The 19,983-nt window shown below is 39.5% G+C and overlaps 1 protein-coding gene across 1 annotated transcript in view; it reads right to left on the reverse strand.

The window, feature by feature from the left end:
• GALNTL6 (polypeptide N-acetylgalactosaminyltransferase like 6) overlaps window positions 1–19,983 on the reverse strand; it is an 861,777-nt gene that overhangs the window by 45,665 nt on the left and 796,129 nt on the right. The window contains exon 9 of the mRNA XM_054576052.1: window positions 4,130–4,351. Within this exon, the coding sequence (XP_054432027.1) occupies window positions 4,130–4,351 (222 nt within the window). The remainder of the gene's footprint in view (window positions 1–4,129; window positions 4,352–19,983) is intronic.

The following is a 19,983-nucleotide window of genomic DNA, read 5'->3' on the forward strand; positions in this document are numbered from 1 at the left end:
CCATATCCTCTCTACTCCACCCACCACCCTTGTGTACTGGAGGTTGGAATGACTTCTGGCAAGAAATTCCCCATTAGATGTGACTTTCATATCTTCTTGCCTTTTAAGCAGGAAGCTGACAGGGAGAGTTTGGAAACTGTCAGGACAGAAAATTCTTACTTTTGGAGTTCCTCGTTTTTCCCCTTAGGATTTCCAAAGAGAGCATTCCACGGCTTGTTTGACCCTCATATCCATGCCTTGTTTGACTATCATATGGACCATAGATCTGACAGTAGATCAGAATCAATTACCCAAAATGCATTACTCAAACTGTCTTCCTTGCCAAGCTTTACAATGAGGTGGACTTTGTGTGGCCAAGGAAAGGGTGGTATAGAAACTTTTCCCCATGTGGTAAAGCAGAGCGAGCACTCAGGATGCTTGCTCTTCAAAAGTGTATGAGCAGAGCAGTGAATGGGGTAAGGAGCAAGGGAGCCAGAATCCTCCATTCAGTCAGTCAACAAATGTTTATTGAGCACCTACTACAGGCCAAACACTTTTTTTTAGCTGTTGAAGAGCAGTAGGAACTCCAATAATCAACAAATTCTTGTGTTATGGCGCTTGTTTGCTACTGGGGGAGATAGATGAGAAATATAATAGATATATACATTAGGTAGCTTGTTATATAATGATGAATGCTGAGGAGGAAAACGAAGCAGGGAAGGGGCGGGATTACAAGTATGTAAGCATGAGAATCCATGTGTTTGTGAATGGTTGCACACAATAGATAGGGTGGCCCTTACTAAGAAGACGATTCTTTGAGTAAGAATCTGAAGGAAATGAGGAAAGGAGCCATTGGATTTCTGAGACTCAAGGATTCTAAGTAGAAGAAATAGCAAGTGCAAAGACCCTGGAGCAGGACTGTGGCTGGCCAGTCCGAGGACCAGTGATGAGGCCAGTGTGCATAGATAAAAGTAAGCCAGGGGCAAATACTAAGAGATGAAGCAAATGCAAAGGGAGGGGTCGTACCATGGGTCAAGTCATTTATGGTATTGATGAGGGCTTTGGTTTTTACCATGAGAGAGATTAGTTTTTTACCGCAAGGGAAATGGAGCTATAAAAGGTTTTAAATGGAGGAGGGGACCTACTTACCATTTTCAGTGACTATGTTGAGAATAGACTGAAGGGGTAAAAGGGCAGAAGCAGAGAAATAAGTTAGGAGACAAGTGCAGTAACATAGCCGAATTTGTCAGGGAAATGAGTAGCAGTTTATAGGCTGTTTAAGGTCTGTAACATACCCTTTCCAAACTGAGTTTCAACTACCAGGGCCAAAAATTGCCTAAGCACCTCTTTGTTTATCCAGAATCAGGCTGGCGCAGAAAAGCAGGTGGAAAACCGTTCCAAGTACAAGCGCATAAAACAGCACGTTACCCTGCTTCTTGGCACAGGCCTCCCATAAAGAATTCTTATGTTTACTTTGCTGGACATTTGTGGTTCCTTCCTATAACTGCTTTAAAAAAACCCACACAGTCTGCATTTCCCTTTTTACTTTCTTACTAAAACAGCAATTGACATTTATTTAGGAGCTTTGCCCATTCTAACAATTAAAGTTTATAGGAAATTAAACAGCCCTCTCATATACTAGATTGGAACCTGGAACAGAAAAACAGGCATTCGTTAAAAAACTGGTGAAATCTGAATAAAGTCTGTAGTTTAAGTAATAGTATTTTACCAATGTTAATTACTTAGTTCAAATAGACTATGATTAATGTGGCAAATATACGATGTTAACATTAGAAGTGAAGGGTATAAGCGAACTTTCTGCCTATCTTTGCAACTTTTCTCTGAATTAAAATTATTCCAAAATAAAATATTTATTTTCTACAAAGCCCTCTGAAAGGGAAAAGAAATCACAAGAGTGAAAATTTTGAAAGAAAGTTTTTTGAGATAAAATAGTCAGCAGGCATATTCTGCACATTTGGTAACTATTGTCCACTATTAAGAAGTAGGTGTTATTGCCCACTAAATAGTTAGAAAATAGTCTTTCTTTTTCATCATTTCATTTAGATTAGGCCACATTTGAAACACTTCACTTGTCTCTCGATTTAAATGTATATGCATTACATTCATTCTCAGGGATCTATTTTGCTTAGAAAATAGTTTTCAAAACGAGTTACCAGGTCAAACCCTTGCCGTGTGCTGATTTCCTTTCTCTTTGCCTTCCTTCAGTCTCGGTCTCCATTCGTCCTCTGCAGCACACCTTCGCTAAGAAATGGGACTGAACGCAGCTGGCCCTTGGCCTAGCTCCCCGTTTTCTGAAGCACCCGAGAAGGAAATTTGCCATCATGTTAAAAAAAAACCTGATCTTCTCAATGTCTAATTGCTTAGATCAGGAATGATGAATGCAAATGTCCCTATGGGCCAGGCAAGCCACAGAGAAGGTAGGAAGGTAATTGATATAGCACTCTGGCAGAGACTGCGTTGCCTTAAAATGGCTCTTATTTTGATTATCCCTGGGAAGTTGTGTCTTTTCTAGAACCTCAGTGGAAGCTCAAGTCTGTTTCCAAGCAAGGTGGTTTAGAAATACAGGCTATAGTTTAGTCAGGTAATGTGGGAAAATGTGACCAGTTGCAGTTTAAAGTAGTAACCAGGTAGAAATAAAGATTTCTGTTTGCATATAAGGCGGAGAAAAGATGAGATAATAATCCAGCTGCAAACCACACAACAATACTGTGGGGTCTTCATGAGTATTTTTTAGTTACTAAGGCGGAACCATTTAAATGATCATAGAAAGATGACAGATGTAACTTTAACCAAAAAAGTTCTAGGAAGAAACTCACCTGCTTATCGGGTAACAAATTCCTATGTCTTGCAATTCATTAGACTAAGGAAGTTCTTTCTGGAGTGTACTTTAAATTTCCACTGTTGTAAATTAAGCCCATGATAAATAGCTGAAACTAATGCCAGCAGATTACTAATATTCCAGGGAAGTTCTAATGAAATGTTTAAGATGCAAAGGATGAGGCCAAATTACTACTGGTTGAAGCTGCGGTACCAGGACCATGCGCATGTGAAAAAGACATTAGGAGATGGAACCCTTGGGGATGGCCTGGACTCCTTCATGTCTGGGCTCTCTGACACAGATAAAGAACGACATCTTTTTGGACCCTCTCAGCAAAACAACCAGTGCACATGTAACTTGATGAACATAGTATCTCTAGGAGCCGGGAGAGTCTGCTCCAGAATGCTGCCTCAGTCCTCTGGCCCCTCTACTATGCCCTGGGGCCATCTGTATCCCTGAGCTCTGTCAAGTACAGGCATTAGCCAGACAAAGGCACAGGCGCTGCCCTACACCGAGCAAGGATGATGCTGAAAAGCGCCCTCCACGACTTGCCAACAGTCAACTCCTGGCTTCATAACCTTCTGCTGTAAGCAGATTAAGTTTTTAGGATAAATCCACCCTATCCAATTTCAGCTCTTGCTTTAGCACACTGTCTCCTAAGGGGAAAAGGTGATAGGAGGATTGAATGGAATTGAACCAGCATGACAGTCCTTTTTATGCCAAAAGAGGAGTATATAAAGCGCTCAGAGGTGGAAAGTTCAGTGCTTATTTAAGGAACTGACAGGGCTCCCGCACATGTCACTGTTCTGGGTATTCTGGAAATGCATTTCCACATGATTCTGCATAGCACACCCTCGTCAGGAAGACAGCCAAACCCCTCTGTAACCTGGTCCCTGCATATACCAGTAGCAACATACACACATGGAGGACAGTGAGGGATTTGATCACAGACCCTTGCATATGTAGTAGCATGATAGGTATTTCCAGTCTCTACAAGCTCTTATGATATTTTCAGTAATCCCAAGTAAAAATATTTTCCAGGTATATTTAAAAATCCATTTGGGGAGTCCACGGGGGCCAGAATTCTAGGTGGGGTTATCAAGGCCGGGGCCTGAATGCTCACCCCTAATCGCTCTTTGATGTAATGATTTCTAAAAAGGTTGAACATTCATTTAGCCAAGGTGATTTAAGCTAATTTGATTTGGTTGCTAGGCGCCGGAGGGGAGGGTTTCAGCAACCCTTCCCCCCTCCTGAGGCAGGTAGAGATGGTCAGAGTAAAGTAAGGGCAGGGCTCACGCAGCTGCTCCTCACCTCTCCCCAGGCAGCGGGTGGGGGCTCCACGGGAGGGTAGTACTTGGGCACATCCCAGGCCACTGCAGCCATGAACCATTTGAAGTCCTTGCACTTGAGCTGTTTGCGCAACTCCTTCTGGGCAGAGATGTCCCCGGTGGAGAGGTGCCTGTACTCTGGGCGTCGCTGGTAAATGTACTCGGCAAATTCATCCATCCAGGTCTCAGCCACCCGCTTCAGGTTCTGTGCAGCAGAAAAGAGTGTCACTTACTGGTCTGTGCCCTCAAAGGGTGATTTTAGTTGCACTAGAAATTGAAAAAAGAAAAGTAAAAGAAAGCAGACCACCTCAGGTAGCTCCAGTTGGTGGCTTATTAACAATAAGAGTTTTCATAACTGCAAGGGGTGAGATATGGTTAGCCCAAGGCTTTGCACACATTTCTGTTTCTGGCAAGGGGGTCAGTTACCAATTAGATAATTGATCAGAGCCAGTAAGTAAAAATTCAGTTTACAGTTATATCAACTTTCTCATCCCTTCTGTTATTTCATAATTATAAAAATTCTTTATTTTTCCACATAGAAATAAAGGGGTTGAAGCTGGAGATAAAGCATTTCTTCTTAGGCATCAAATTGCTTAAACCATTTCAAGGAGCGGTCACGGATCTTGCTAAGAATGAGGACAAACAAGCTGATAGTCTTTTCTCCCAATAATAGAGAGGAGCCAGCATTGCTAAATTCAATACCATGTGTTCTGATGATACTTTATATGTGTGACAGCAACACCAAGCAGAATTTAGTAATTTACTGCACAATGAAGCTGCGCAAAGGGAAGCACCACGTAGCTAGTCTTTTCTGCAGGTGTTCCCATGGAATGAAGGAAGAGGGTTGATGGAAGGAAAACAAGACCATTCCTTAAGGGCAGGAGAGTGCACAGGAAGCTCAGCCCTTCTGTCAGTTTTGAGATTGAGGCCTCAGTTTCCTCACATAAAGAAAGTCCATACAGTCACCTGTACCGACATCATAGGAGTGGTTGTAGGATTAAATAGAGCAACTTTATAAAGTGCTTACGATAGGACCTGGCACACAATAGGTACTGTAAATATTACAGCCATTGTTGTTAGAAAGTGTGCAGCACTGGAAATCAGAGAGCCTGGGTATTGAGCTTGGCTGCGGATGAGCTGCATTGTTCTGTGGTCTGTGAGAAGGGTTTTGGAGGAGATGGGATGTTCTCTGACGTTCCCTCAGCTCTATAATGCTAAGTGGTGGAGAAAGCCACCGCATTGTCTTTAAGAGATCACTTCTCATGCCCCAGCTTGCAGGCATGAGAAGTCATAGGCTGGTGTCCTATAGGCTAGTCTCCTTGTTTTCTGTTTAAATCCCTTATGTGCCCAGTTGGTGTGAATGCTGACCCCTTCCAGTTCTTCACTTGCATTACAAGAGAAAATGAGCAGAAAGACTGGGAACTTTAAGAAGATCCAAACATGTGTCTAAAGTGAACACTAGTGATATTTAGGAAGTCACTTTATCTTAAAACTTGTTGCAGAATCCTAATTAGGGCCTGGAATCATGCCCAGAGGCCTGCTGGATCGGGAGACATGGTCTCCAAATATTTTCTTTCTAATGGGATTGTACACCTCTCTTGTTCTGTCCCACCAACTCCACTGCCACTGTCCCCATGGGCCTCTTTCCCATCTGACCTCCTCACCCCCATAGATTCCTTGGTTGGTTATGGTCAATGGTGGGCACCAAGCAGGGCCCAATCAGTACAGCAAGATGCAGAAAGGAGACAATGTCGCAAAAGGTACTCTGGTTTCTTGGTTGCCTCTGCGTTTCTTTCTAAGATTCCTAGCACCAAAAGTATAAGGCTTGTTCTCTGAAGAATTCTTTGCCTAACATCCCATTGGCATTGCCTTGCTCGTAACACTTCCCACTCCTCTGACTCCAGTTTACATTGACAGGTGTTCGGAGTCAATGTTGTTTTGTAATATTCTAGCCTTTGCCACAGATTCTGAACTGCCTGGTTTGTTTAGGGAGAGAAAAGGAAACAGATGACGTTTTGAGGCTCCTGGTCAGGGATGGTACCATGTGCTACATACTTACATAATATCTAAGTGTGTGTTCTCAGTACTATCTTGCCATTCACCTTTTATTCTGACAAGTGTTCTGGGTGAAATACACTTTATTTCATTTGTCCTTAGAGAGACAATTTTTATAATTAGCAAAAAGATTCAAAGATAGAATGAAAAAATTAGTCAATAATATTAAAACTATTTATATTCAAATTAGATTTTAGGCTCTAGTTCCAACCCTTATCCTAAACTTTAATTATTATATACTGTGAAAATATTTACTTTTCACTTACTTTATTCTTCTCTGATAAACAACAATGAATAAAGTCAGGAGAATAGCAAAAAGTATAGGCAAAGAGATTGTCCAGGATTAATGAGAAAGTGACTTTCCAAAAATGATTTGTCACTAAGTGGAGACATGCCTTTCCAAAAATGATTTGTCACTAAGATCCATCTTGACTTGGATAAATAATCACTCTAATACTATAAATGCCATAAAGTTAGGAATAGATTTTTTTTTTTTAATTAAAAGGCCCAGCACCTCAAATGATTCCAAGTACAGGTGGGCATTCGTGTGGTGTGCTAATTGTTGGTTTAATAATAGATCATATTATAAAATGAATGTGAATAATTTCTTAGCATGTGCCTGTATCTATAAATAAAGGCACTGAAACAGGAATATTTTTTTAAAAGGATAGATACTTGTTCTTTTGGGTTTTAAAAATAGAAATAGAAATCATGGTGAAAACTCAAAGATGAACTGACTAGTTCAGATGCATTTACTTGAAAATGGCTTGAAGGGCCATGATAAATGTTAGCCAGAGTGACCGTCAACAACATTAGGGAAACTCTACTATAGTTGATCCGGGGCCTAGCCAGGTAGCTTTTGCATTATCTCCTTTTCAAATTGAAATACAGTTGGTTGCAAGTTAGGGTTGCTGACTTCCCAAACTCTCCAAAGAATGCAGCAGGATCATGGACATTTCCAGGGATGATGTGAAATCGTAGGTTCCTTTTTTTATAGCTTTTCAGGAGATGAGAAAAGAGAAACAGAATAATAGTTGCAAAAACTGTAATAGCTAGTTTTCTTCCAGCAATGAGTGTTATATAAACATTTAAACATAAATCCCACATCCTGACCATTCTCTGATATTCCTGATGACCCATTAGACATCCTCAATTATAGATACTCTACTCTTCTGAGTGGTATTTCCCATCAGGAGGAAATTTTCTAAAGTGTCGATTATGATAGTCAGGGAATAGTCCTCACTCCCAAACAGTCCAGGTAAATGGCCAAATAATATCTTTCTGAAGTCACTAAGGAAATAACAATACACTGTGTTAATCTGCCACTCTCATCACGAATCAGCACTTCGTTTTTGGGAAAACATTGTAACCACAGCTGAGAAGTATCACAAGTGGTTGCAAGGAAATTTTCACGGGTCTTTTCTTGATTATAGAATAAATTCATCCACTCCCGGAAACAGTATGATCATATACACATTTGAGTTCACTGGGATATTTATGTAGGAATACATATACACATATTCAAATACGTGGAGGTAATAGGAGCAAAGCAATATTCCTCACATAAACATTCATAGCTGTGTAAACATTTACGGAATCATAAAACTGAGACTTCCCACTGACATCTCTTGCCAGAGATGGTAACAAAGAAAAATAAGTCAATCTGAGTTGGTCCAGGTCTCCCTGATATTGAATGGACATTGACAGAGGCACTAAGATGTCCAAAAAATAGTTATCAAGAGGAAAGAAAAGAATAAAGTATGGACACTAGAAGATGGATACATGAAATCGTTTACTTGCAAACAGAAGTTGGATCTATAAAAGTTGTCTTGTATTAGCTGGGATTCCTGTTTTTTGAGATTTAAATAAAATTGCTTCAACCCCAAGTCACACATCCTTGTCTTCCTCGAGATACGTATGGATTCCCAGCGGGGTCTGTTCACGCAGTCATCCTTCACTTCTATCTCCTATTCCTGGAGCCTCCCTCCCTCCTGGCACCTTGCCCTGGGCTTGCTGGCTACTTGGCCATGAAGAGCTGAGTGGGTGACAGTGCTTTCCCATGCCTCTCAAACATGTCTCAGGTAGATCAGCGAGGCACAGGGTCTGCCTGAAGATTTTAAGGCGGTGGGAGAGACACGGATGGCAACAGCACAGCCAATGATGTAAGAGGGGTATTTGACTTCTTTCCTATTCTTTCGCTGCTATAAAGAATTTTGCAGAAGGGACCAAAATTCTGCCACCCCAAAGGTGCTCTTTGGGATGTTGATTTTAAGTGCATGTATTTAACTTTGATTTTTCTCCTGTTAATCTGTCTCTGTTAATTTGATTACTTAGCCCAGCCAGAAAAACTTAGAAGGTAAAGGAGCACTCCCAACCATGTACTGATTGATGCTGCCCAACTTGAATTGAGTTTTGCTTAAATAAACTCTTAAAATTTTTAATATGCCTCAGTTGATCTCTTAACGTTTAGAACACACTTACACTAAAAATATTGTTTATCCAAAATTCAGATTTATCTGAGCACCCTATATTTTTGTTTGCTAAATCCAGCAACCCTAATTCCAATGTACACAATACAATATTGTGCTCCATGAGTGTTTTTGAATCCACCACCTAACTGTATATGCAGAAGCTGGCACATCTTGATGTTGTTGCCAATACCTAGTGAATGTTTTGCTTCCGTGGAAATTATTCCGAGGAAGTTTCAAGTGCTCTGCAGAGAAGTCTGCCATAACACACCGTTGATCTCAATATGCTGCCCATAACCCCACTGCTTTTCCATTTCTCCCAGGTGGGATCCTGCTGGCCCCCTATCAGTGAAGCAAGCAGGGAAGCAGCCATATCGCTTAAGATAACAGCTGTGCTAATTGGTAGCTAGAGGCAAGGGCTCAGCATAGCTAGAAGGGACAATTTAGGGCTTACTGTTAAAGTCAGTCTGAAAATAAGTAGGTGAAGGCTTCCTCTCTCTGCACATCAGGGCTGTGTCTCACTCAGGCTCCAAGTGTAGTGTGGACAAAGGAAACTGGGGGAGAGGACACAGTCCCATTCGAGGTGGACCCAGGAAGTTTTTACCTGCTGGGTGTTATTCCCAGCATGGAAGTTTAAGAAAGATAGTCACTGGAGCTGAGGAATACTGTTTTTTGTTTTTTGTTTTTGATATAGAAAGCAAATAAAGGATTTCTCTGTTTTTAAAGGCTGTAGACCTTCATACTTTTGCAATGATAAATGAAATGAAAACTATTATTCTGTGCATCTTCTACGCACAAGACATTGATAACATCCTCTATTTTTATGTCACTCTTCTGTGGTTCCTGTGTATCACAACATGTTCCACTATTCAACCCAAACTGATACTAATTTCTCCTTCCTTTGTGTTGCCCCCAAATTTATTAACATACTTATTAACACATTCAACCTTATATAAGAGATCTTTAGAATTCAAATCCTGTTTTCTCTGCACTAAGAAAGATTTCTCCCCACTAAATCTTTCTCTGCTTCTAACAATCACCAGGTCTTTGAATTGATATTTTACCAGGAGCGTTAAATCACACTTCTGCTTCAGTTCATAGGAGCAGATTTCCAGCTCTCCCCGGTCGTCTTTACGGAGCAGCATGAGGAAAACAGATCGTTCCATTATACCTGCTCACTCATGAAGCTGCATAAATCGATCCACTAATTATCTTTTTTTCAGCAACATTTTAGATCCCACTGTTCGACTAGTTAAAAAATACAGTCCTCATTCAGTTTCTCAGCATTTTATTTGGGAGTTAATTGTCTCTCGGGCTGCGAGGCTGTCCCATGCGCGTGTACTATCTGGGCCGTCTCACCTCAGCAGCGTGTTTCTCTTTCTCTGTGCAGGGTGCAGCCATTACATGTGCACGGGCGTGACCCCAGGCCCCATGCTGTGCTTGTGTCAATATTAAGCTGTTGTTTTACAGTGGATTTAGTAATATGTTTCTCTTTATTCAGCTATTCCCCCTTCTGGCCCCCATATTTTTTCTGGTGCTTTCCCCCCAGATAATGCTGACAGCTGTCAGAGCCAGTCTCCCAGAGAGTTTGTCACAGTCGCTATTCTAGCAAGGAATTGCATCACTTTCCCATGATTTTAAAAATTCTGCTTTGATTTAAATGCATTTCTTTTTCCCTCTTTGAAGCCTAAGAACACTTTAGTAGCTCCAGAGTCCCACCCCAAAGCCCTCTTATCATTGATAATGTGATAATGTCATCAAGGATACAGCTCAAAAGAGAATCTCTTTAGCAGAGTCTCTACCTCACTACAATTATTCAGCCTAGCATTCTTCTTCTCTGATCTGAAGACGTCTTTGAAGTCAGTGGGACGCCTTCAGCAGAAGGGGAGGATGGCTAATCCAGTACTAAAAGGGAGGCTTCACTCACAGGCAGTTTCCTCTGTCTTTTTCCTCAGGAATGTGTGAGCTGTTTGCAAATGATTACCTGTTCTTGGTTGTTTTAATGTAATTTAATTATATCTCTATTATATTTTTTTGGCTAAGTATTTTGGGTATTTATGGTTGTGTGTCTGATGGCATTTAATGTAGCTAAATTATTTAACTACATACCTTATTTAAAAATGCACGATAAGCCTAATTTTAAAAATAGCTTTTTGAGGAATAATGATACTCAATAAACCACTCACATTTGAAGTGTGCAATTTGGTACATTTGGACATATGTATGTATTAGTGAAACCATTGCCACCATTAAGATAACAAATGTATCCATCACCTCTAAATGTTTCTGTTTGATTCTTTGAAATCCCTTTCCATATCTCCTTTCTTTGGCACATTTACAAACCCCAGGCAACCACTGATATATTAAAATTTTTTAATTTTTTATTAATGTTAGCAGTGATATTGACTCTTGGTTCAGCAACCTTAGTTCTTGAGCCTGGCAAGAAAGAATTTAGAGTCAAGAACTCTACCACAAGAGGAAGGTCCCGGAGGCATAAGAAGTGAGTCAGCTGGGCTGAATTGACTCAGGAAATAAGTTTCAGAGCCAAAATACGGGCCCTCAGAGCTTTGGAGAAAGCAAGCAAAGATATAAAGGAAAGAAGACCTTCCTTTTTGTGCCAGAAGAAAGAAAGTACAGGCATGCTCTAAAGAGAGAGCATCTGCTGGGTTCTTTGCCTTAAGGGTTTTTATCTGTTTTCTAAAGTCAGAAATTTAAGGAAGGTTTCAGGGGAGGATCACAGAATATTCATCAGCTTTCCAGGTGTGTCTTTTAATATGCTGATTCATCAAAATGAGCACATAGGGGTTATGGCCTCTACAGATTTGTTGGCATTAGGGTAGGAGGTCATTGGTCATTGCATCTGGTCCTGGTGCCAGCCATGGTCGCTTTATATGATTTTGCTGATTTTCTGGGCCTGGAGCTGAAACAAAACCAAGGCTTAGGTGTTATGTATAGTTTGACCAAAACTCTGTGGTCAGCAGATCCAAGGTTTTTTGCTAAGATTATCTGATGCTGATCAAGAACCTCATTGTCCTGAGGACTTAATGCCCTTGAAGGGAGTAGTTGTGCAGGGGAGAAGGAGGCAGGTGAGTCATGGTACTGGATGAGGCCAGTTTGAACCAGCTGTTTCAGTTTCCCCAGTAACACTTGCCAAATAATTTTCCTTGCTTCTTACTATCTTGCCACATTAAGACTATTTTTAAAAGAGCAATTTTAGGTTCACAGCAAAATTGAAGGGCTGGTATAGAAATTTTTCCATCCGCTCTTTGCACCCACTCAGGCACAAGTCCCCTCATTACCGACATCCCCCGCCAGAGCGGTGTAGTTGTGATTTACGAACCTGCACTGACGCATCATAATCACCCAAAGTTCATATGGATGCATGCTCGGTGTTATATGCTGCTTTACTTTTTGTCACTATAATTTGGCTTGCATTTTCTAAAATTTTATATAAATGAATCACAGAGTATATGCTCTTTTTGCCTGGCTTCTTTCACCAGAATAATTACTGTGAGGTTTATCCATGGAGTTGCATGTGTTACTTCTTATTGGATTCCATTCTGTGGATATACCGCAATTTGTTTATCCATTTACTCCTGAAAAACATTTGGGCTATTCCTAGTTTGGGGCTGTTACATGTAATACTGCTATAAACAACTTTGTGTAAGTCTCTGAGCATATATTGACTTTCATTTCTTTTGGGTATATATCTTGAAGTGGACTGGCCGGGTTATATGCTAGGTAGTTTAACTTTAAATGAAACTACTATTTTCCTAAGTGGTTGTATCATTTTACATTCCTATTAACATTCCAGTTATATCATAGCCTCTCCAGAACTCAGTATGGTCAGTCTTTTTAATGTTTGCCATTATAAAAGTGGGTGGTGGTATCTCATTATCTTTTAATTTACATTCCCTAATAAATAATTATGTTGTATCTTTTCATGTAATTATTTACTATACATCTTGTTTAGTGAAATATCTGTTTAAATATTTTTGTCCATTTAATAAATTGAGTTGTTTTTTGTTTTATTATTAATTTTTGACAATTCTTTATATATTTGGGATACAAGTTCTTTGTCAGAAATGTGAATTCATCAATATCTTCTCTAAGTTCATCTCTTGTCTTTTTATTGTCTTAACAGTGCCCATTAAAGAGCAAGAGGTCGTTATTTCAATGAACTTCAACCTGCAAGTTTTATCCAGGGACAAGTGCTTATGGTGTCATATGTAAGAAATCTTTGCCCAATCTCACAATTTTTCTTCATTATTTTTTTCCTAGAAGTGTTTGGCCATATGAAGGAATCTATTTCTGGACTCTATTTTCTTCCATTTGTCTAATAGTTGCCAATACCTACTGTCATGATTCCTATAGCTTTTCATGTTTCTAAGTCAGGCAATGTAAGCTCTACAACTTTGTTCTTTACCAAAGTTGTTTTGGTTGTTCTAGGTCCTTTGCATTTGTAGATGAATTTTAAAATAAGTTTGCCTAATTTTTTAAGTGGTAAAATGTATAATAATTTAAATTTGCCTTTTAACCATTTTAAATGACATTAAGAACATTCACATGCTCCCAACAACACAGTTCAGGTTTGACTCACTATGATATATTAATCGTGAGTAACTGTATAAAGGACAAATGTTGCTGTTAGCTCTTCAGGCCTCAAATCATTATGTAAATTACAGATTAAAAGGAATCAAAATTTTACCACTCTGAAGCTGACCTTTTTGAGATATTGATTTTAAGCTGTTTATTAAAAAGCAAGACTCGGAGAGAACTATTGACACCCCTCACCTCCCCTTTCCTGTCCAAGAGATTCAGACAGAAAAACCTGCTTCAGGAAAGAAATCTTAGGATGTTTCCCTTTGCCTACTTTGGATTAACTGTGTTAAAAAAGAGGACTTCGGGCAGGGGCTGCTAGCTAGATACCCTCTGTGTCCCATTATTTCTGAGCTGCCCAGCAAGGATTTTTTTTTGCCATGTGTGAGCTGCTCTACCTCAACTACCTGTAAATCACCCATTTTCACTTCTGAAACCTAAAATCCCATTCCCCATCCTTTTCTCCTTTGTCCCCAAATGTCTTCTATATCCAATGTTGTCTCACTGTCTCTGGAATTTTCATGCTTTTGTAGATCTCCCAATGTGTATGTACTAAAGCTTGACTTTCTCCTGTTAATCTGTCTCTGTCAATTTCATTATTAGCCCAGTCTAACAAAATTTAGAATGTGGAGAAAAATTATTATTATATATATATTTTTTTAGCTCCCACGAGATGCACAGTACGATCAGCAACCAATCTCATCACTTCTTTCAAAGTCTGCTGGTGATTGGTCGTTGCACATCTGTTCCTCAGTTCACACCGGGGCAGCAAAGCCCTCCGTGGTGTGGCATCCTTGATTCCCATCAATAAACCTTCATGCATTTCACAAAAATGGATAACTGAAAAGACAGAATTGGCCAACAAAGATGAGAGAGCAGCAAAACTTACCAACAGCGGATAATGCTGGAAGTGAAATTCAAACAGAATTTCTAGAACAAGACTGACCATGGGAATGTTGACATTGCTGCCATTCAAGAGACAGCTGGTCTGTGGCCAGGAGACTTAGGGGGGCGGCAGTCATTGCGGTGAAGGGGCAATGCACTTGCAATGAAAGGGACGAAGCTGTCTTCCTAAACTGAAACTGCAGACCCATTAAACCCTGACACCTCATTCCCCCTCCCTCAGTCCTGGCAACCGCTCTTCTACCTCATGTTTCTATGCGTTTGACTGTTCTAGGTACCTCACATAAATGGAATCTAGGTATCCTAAGAATGGAATCATACAGTATTTGTCCTTTTGTGACTGGCTTATTTCACTTAGCATAATGTCTTCAAATTTATCCATTTTGTAGTATCTGTCAGAATTTCCTCCCTTTATATGGCTGAAGAATAATCCATTGCATGTATATTGTGTGTGTGTATGTTTTGCTTATCCATTTATCTGTCACTGGACACTGGGTTTGCTTCTATATTTTAACTATTATTACACATATGTATGTACAAATACTTGTTTGAATTCCTGCTTTTTGAATTCTTTTATTTGGTATATGCCCAGAAGTGAAATTGCTGGGTTTTTAATTTTGAGAAAGCTCCATTCAGTGGCTGCATCATTTAACATTTCTACCATGCTCAAGGGTTTCAATTTCTCTATGTCTTTTCTAACATTCATTTTATTTAAAAAAAATAAGTCATCCTAATGGGTCTGTATTTACAATGGGTTTGTTTTGTACTTCCCTAAAAATCAGCGTTTAGCATCTTTTCATGTGCTTATTAACCATTTGTAGTCTTCTTTGGAGATATGTCTATTCAAGTCCTTGGCCTATTTAAAAAATTAGTTTTGTTGTTGTTGTTGTTGATGCTGTTGTTATTGAATGTAGGAGTTCTTTAAATTTTCTGGATATTAACCTTTTATCAGATAATTACTTACAAATAATTTTTCCATTCTGTGAATTGTGTTTTCACTCTGTTGAATCCTGTTGATAGTGTCCTTGGATGTACAAGTTTGCCTAATTTTTAAGCTTCAAATAGGCCACTTGATGTATAAATAAAGTTAGGCTAAATGTTGCTGATGAAGGAGTGTTAAACAGAAACAGCTGTATTAGTTATCTATTGATGCATAACAAATTACCCCAAAATGGTGTGGTGTAAAACAGTAATAAACATGTTTTAACTTTCACAGTTTCTGTGTGGCAGCAACTTGAGAGTAGTTTGGGGAACAATCTGGCTTGGATTTCTCAGGAGTTTTAGTCAAACTTCCCGGCCGGGGAGGCCATCATCTTAAGCCTTAAATGGGGCTGAAACATGTCTCCCATGTGACTCACTCACGTGTCTGGCAAATTGGTGCTTGCTGTATCGCTAGGAGGACTCCCTTCTCCCCACGCGGGGCTCCACATGAGGCTGCTGGGGTGTTGTCACCACACAATGGCCACCAAGAATCATGAAGGAATCTGCGATGCCTTTAAGACTTAGTCCCAGAGGCAAAAAATAGGATGATAGGACAAAATTGAAAGTATCATTTCTGTTTTGTTTTGTTTTGCCTTGTTTTATTTTTTTCATCCTTAAGACTGTATTATTTGGCTGAGGTTGAGGATCAGAATATGATGGAATTCTTTTTTGAATTGGTTTCTGGATTTTCTGAGAACTTGGAGATAACCAGAAGCTGTTGGAATTCTTAAAGGGAGCCCAGGGGAAGCAGAGGGCTTTTGTATTCAGGTGAGGGAGGGCATATGGCCCACACCTAGGAGATCCCGTCTGAGTCTGGCCAGGACCCAGAGAAGTTCTGGCACTTGGAGGACTGGTTTCTCCCAAGACAGCACAAGCTAGAAGGTGATAGCTCTTACTGAGGGGTGTGGTGATGTGGCTTCTAAACTGCCTCATAAGCAAGAAACTGAGGCAAGTGGGAGCACAAGTAGAAGAAGCCACTCACAGGTGGTACAGAGTAGGTACTGCACCTGACAAATGATGAGGAATGAGGATGTCAGTACGTGGGTGGGTTAGGGATGTCTAGGGACACCGGGGTGTCCGCTACTGGCAATCCAGCCCATGGTATTCTCAGCTATCACAACTTGAGTATAAAAAAATATGATCTTATTTGCAGATGATTATTATTAACACATTGGCTATTTTATTTTTCAAAATAAATCACAACTAGTGTTTTCTAACCTTGAGGCAAAGGGAATATTAAGTGTTTTATTCCTTCACAAGACGATCTGTAGCAAGCATTCAAACAAACTGTGATTGAACTAAATGGTGCTATAGTATTCATTCCATTTGTTATTAGAAGAGCCTATTTTATTTTCCATTCTTTCAAAATAGGCAGGAAAAAAAAAATCCCTGTGTTTTCAGTAACTCATGCAGGGTCTTTAGGTTGAAATTATATCTGTTCAAAATGTAGGCAATCTGTGAAACTTTATTTTCATAAACTCTTTTCAGAATTAGAATCCCGAAAGCAACCAGACACCTCAAAGCTGCCATTTGGTTTTAGACCATTTCTCAGTTTACGGAAAAACGTTAAATGACATTAAAAAGGAGATATACTTGGGCTGGAATTACAGTTGAAAATAGGATTCTTGCCAGGAACTAATAAACTATTAGAATCAAGGGTGATTAGAATGGAAATGAAGTAGCAGAGGCTTCAAGCAGTGTCGCTGTGCGATTACACGTCCCTTGGTAAGATGCTAATTCTCCAGAATGAGTCCCTCCTCTCCAGGTGCTTCTGGGTCTTCATGATCCAGTGGCGGTCCCGAAAGGCAGAGGTATAAACGACCAGCACGGCTCCCTCGTGCAAGTGTTGCAGATTTGGCTGAGAGGATGGCGTGCTAAAATATTTTAATTTGCTTAAGTTTCAGCAGCTTAGTTTGGTAGCAGCAGGGACCTATTGTCTAAACAGGCTTTTTTCCTTCCCAGGCTCCAGTGGGATCCTGACTGCAGGGAAATGTTCACTTCTAATGTGAACAATAAGAATGCAATTATAGTTCCCCCCAGTCCACAAATAAGGCTCACCATGTAGTTTGTTGCCCAAGTGCTTTGAAAAAAAAAAAAAGGTATAGAAATGCTGAATAGAACAAGGAGTGTCAAGGTGCTCTAGGTAAGGAAAAAGTAACTAAAAGCAGACTGGAAAAGGCACCATAGGAAAGAAATAATAAATCCCATTTTAATTTCATTAAGAATGAAAGGGCCTGAAGAGACACTTCTCCAGAGAGGATGTACAGATGGTCAACATACATATGAAGAGATGCTCAATGTCACTAATCATCAGAGAAATACAAATTAAAGCCACAATGAGATAACACTTCACACCTGTCAGAATGGCTGTCATCAATAAATAGACAAACAACAAATGCTGGTGAGGATGTGGAGAAAGGCGAACTCTTTCACACTGTTGGTGGAAACGCAGACTGGTGCAGCCACTGTGGAAAGCAGTATGGAGATACCTCAAAAAATTAAAAATGGATCTGCCTTTTGACCCAGCGAATCCACGTCTGGAAATATATCCGAAGGAACCCAGAACACTAATTTGAGAGAACATAAGCACCCCTATGTTCGTTGTAGTGTTATTTACAGTCACCAAGATATGGAAACAGCCCAAGTGTCCTTCAGTAGATGAGTGGTTAAAACAACTATGGGACATTTACACACTGGAATACTACTCGGCCCTAAATAAGAAGAAAATTTTACCCTTTGCCGTAGTTTGGGTGGACCTGGAGAACATTATGCTAAGTGAAATAAGACAGTCTGAGAAAGAAAAATACCATAAGATTTCACTCATATGTGGAATCTAGTGAACAAACTGAACTAACAAGCAAAATAAAGACAGACTCATAAAAAATAGGATAACAGCTAAGGGCAAGGGGAGGTTAGCGGGCGGAGGGACTGAGCAACAAGGAAAACGCATTCATGGACTCAGACAACAGTGTGGTGATTGCAGGGGAGAGTGAGTATAAGGGGACTAAATGGTAATGGGAAAAATACAAAAAAATTAAAAAAAGAAAAAAATGAAACCCATTTTAATTTCATTAAGAATGGCAAAGTGAAAGTAATGATTAATCATGGCAGCTAATTATCACGTAGGATTACTATTTAAATATTGTATTTACTCTATAAAATCTTCCAATAAGCTTAACAAAATAAACTAATGTGAAATGTTTGTCCTCACTAGATAGACAGAGAAGTGCTAAATACTGTCCCCATAGCTTGGGAATTAATTACCTGGTTGACTTCCAAGCTCTGCTTTGCACATTAGAAAGCATCAGATAACTGATTCACAAGCCACAGCGGAGCCTGAAAGTTGGGAAAGCGCTGAGGAATACTTCAAACAATTAAACTGAGCAAAAGGCTTCAATACTGGGGAAAAGATATCATCTGTGGGAGTTTTGGGAGGGGAAATAGCAAATAAATAGGAGAATAACTACGGAATAAAATTAGTTTTGAGAAGTTCTGTAGGAAATTGCTGAGTTTTAAAGTAATGTTGTTGTCTTAACCTCACATTGTTTTACTGATGCTTCCAAATGACAACAGACTGGACCAGTCAGTGATTTGTTGTTTCAGTTTCTTTTTCAGTGTCTTATGTTTGGGTGGGAAAATTCTATGCTTTACCTCAATAATGTTAAAAAATTCTAAAGACAGTGTGTGGTTGTATTGTTATTTGTTAAGCAAACAGACAAAAAACATATGGATACATACTTTAAAAAAATTCTAATACTATTGGGAGATTAAGGGAGCAAATGAGGATCAAGCAGTGGGAAATAAATTTGTGTTTCATGTTTTTTTCCATCTCTCTAGTCCCCTTGGCAGAGGGAACAGTTTTACTTTGCTGTATTTTCTTCACATGAAAAACAAACATAAAATGCCCAGTATTCCAAAAAAGAGACATCATTAAAGTCTGAGTATGAGTGCTCTGCCAATGTTGTGTATGAAGACTTATCTCTAGTGTGGAGAAAATCCTTGGGTGGTGAGGTGACATTCCATTATAGATGGGTGGCTTAATCTAATTAGAATGGCCCAATGTTATTGGTTAAAGATGTGTAACATGTTCTCTGCCAGCAATTTTCCACATTTTTTATCTCATGGCACACATAAACTACTTACTAGAATTCTGTGGCACACCAAAAAAATTTTTCTTTTGCCATCTGACAAAAAAAATAGGTATAATTTTGATTCATTCATACCATATGGCTATTGTTCTGTTGACTGTTACTATTTTTTAAATTTGACAATCTAAAGGAACAAAGGTCAGTGCCCCTGACTAAACAGGGATTGCATGTTGTAAAAATTCTTGTTGAACACTAGTTGAAAATTGCTGCTCTATGTATTTCTGTTTGGCACAGAGTAGGCACTTGATACACATCTACTGAAGCATTTCTCCAGCCTGAGCCTTTGATGAGGTTAGAGATAAACTTGCTCTTTATAATGTGCAATGGACTCATCGTATATGAATGATTTATTAAATTGTTATTGTCACATAATAAACATGATTGATTTTTAGGGAGGCTCTCAAGAATAATGAAACATTATTTATGGAAGATGCTTGAATTTCTTAAGTAAAAAGTTCCATCCAATTAGAAAATACTATATTTTAAAATGTGGCCAAGAGGGGAGAGAAACAACCACATAATTGCAGTGTGTAAATCATCTTTCATTCTTGCCACAGATTTGAACAGCCCTATTTCTCTTGACGGGGTTCAGATTAGACCTCCCCAAGCTGTGCCACTTTGGCATGTGAATTATTTTTAAGCTGAAGACAATTGAGACTCTAAGATCCTGAGAAACTTTTACC

The sequence above is a fragment of the Pteronotus mesoamericanus genome, unplaced genomic scaffold (genome assembly GCF_021234165.1).
Source record: "Pteronotus mesoamericanus isolate MK-2021 breed Mesoamerican mustached bat unplaced genomic scaffold, CSHL_Meso_final contig_32, whole genome shotgun sequence".
NCBI lineage: Eukaryota > Metazoa > Chordata > Mammalia > Chiroptera > Mormoopidae > Pteronotus > Pteronotus mesoamericanus.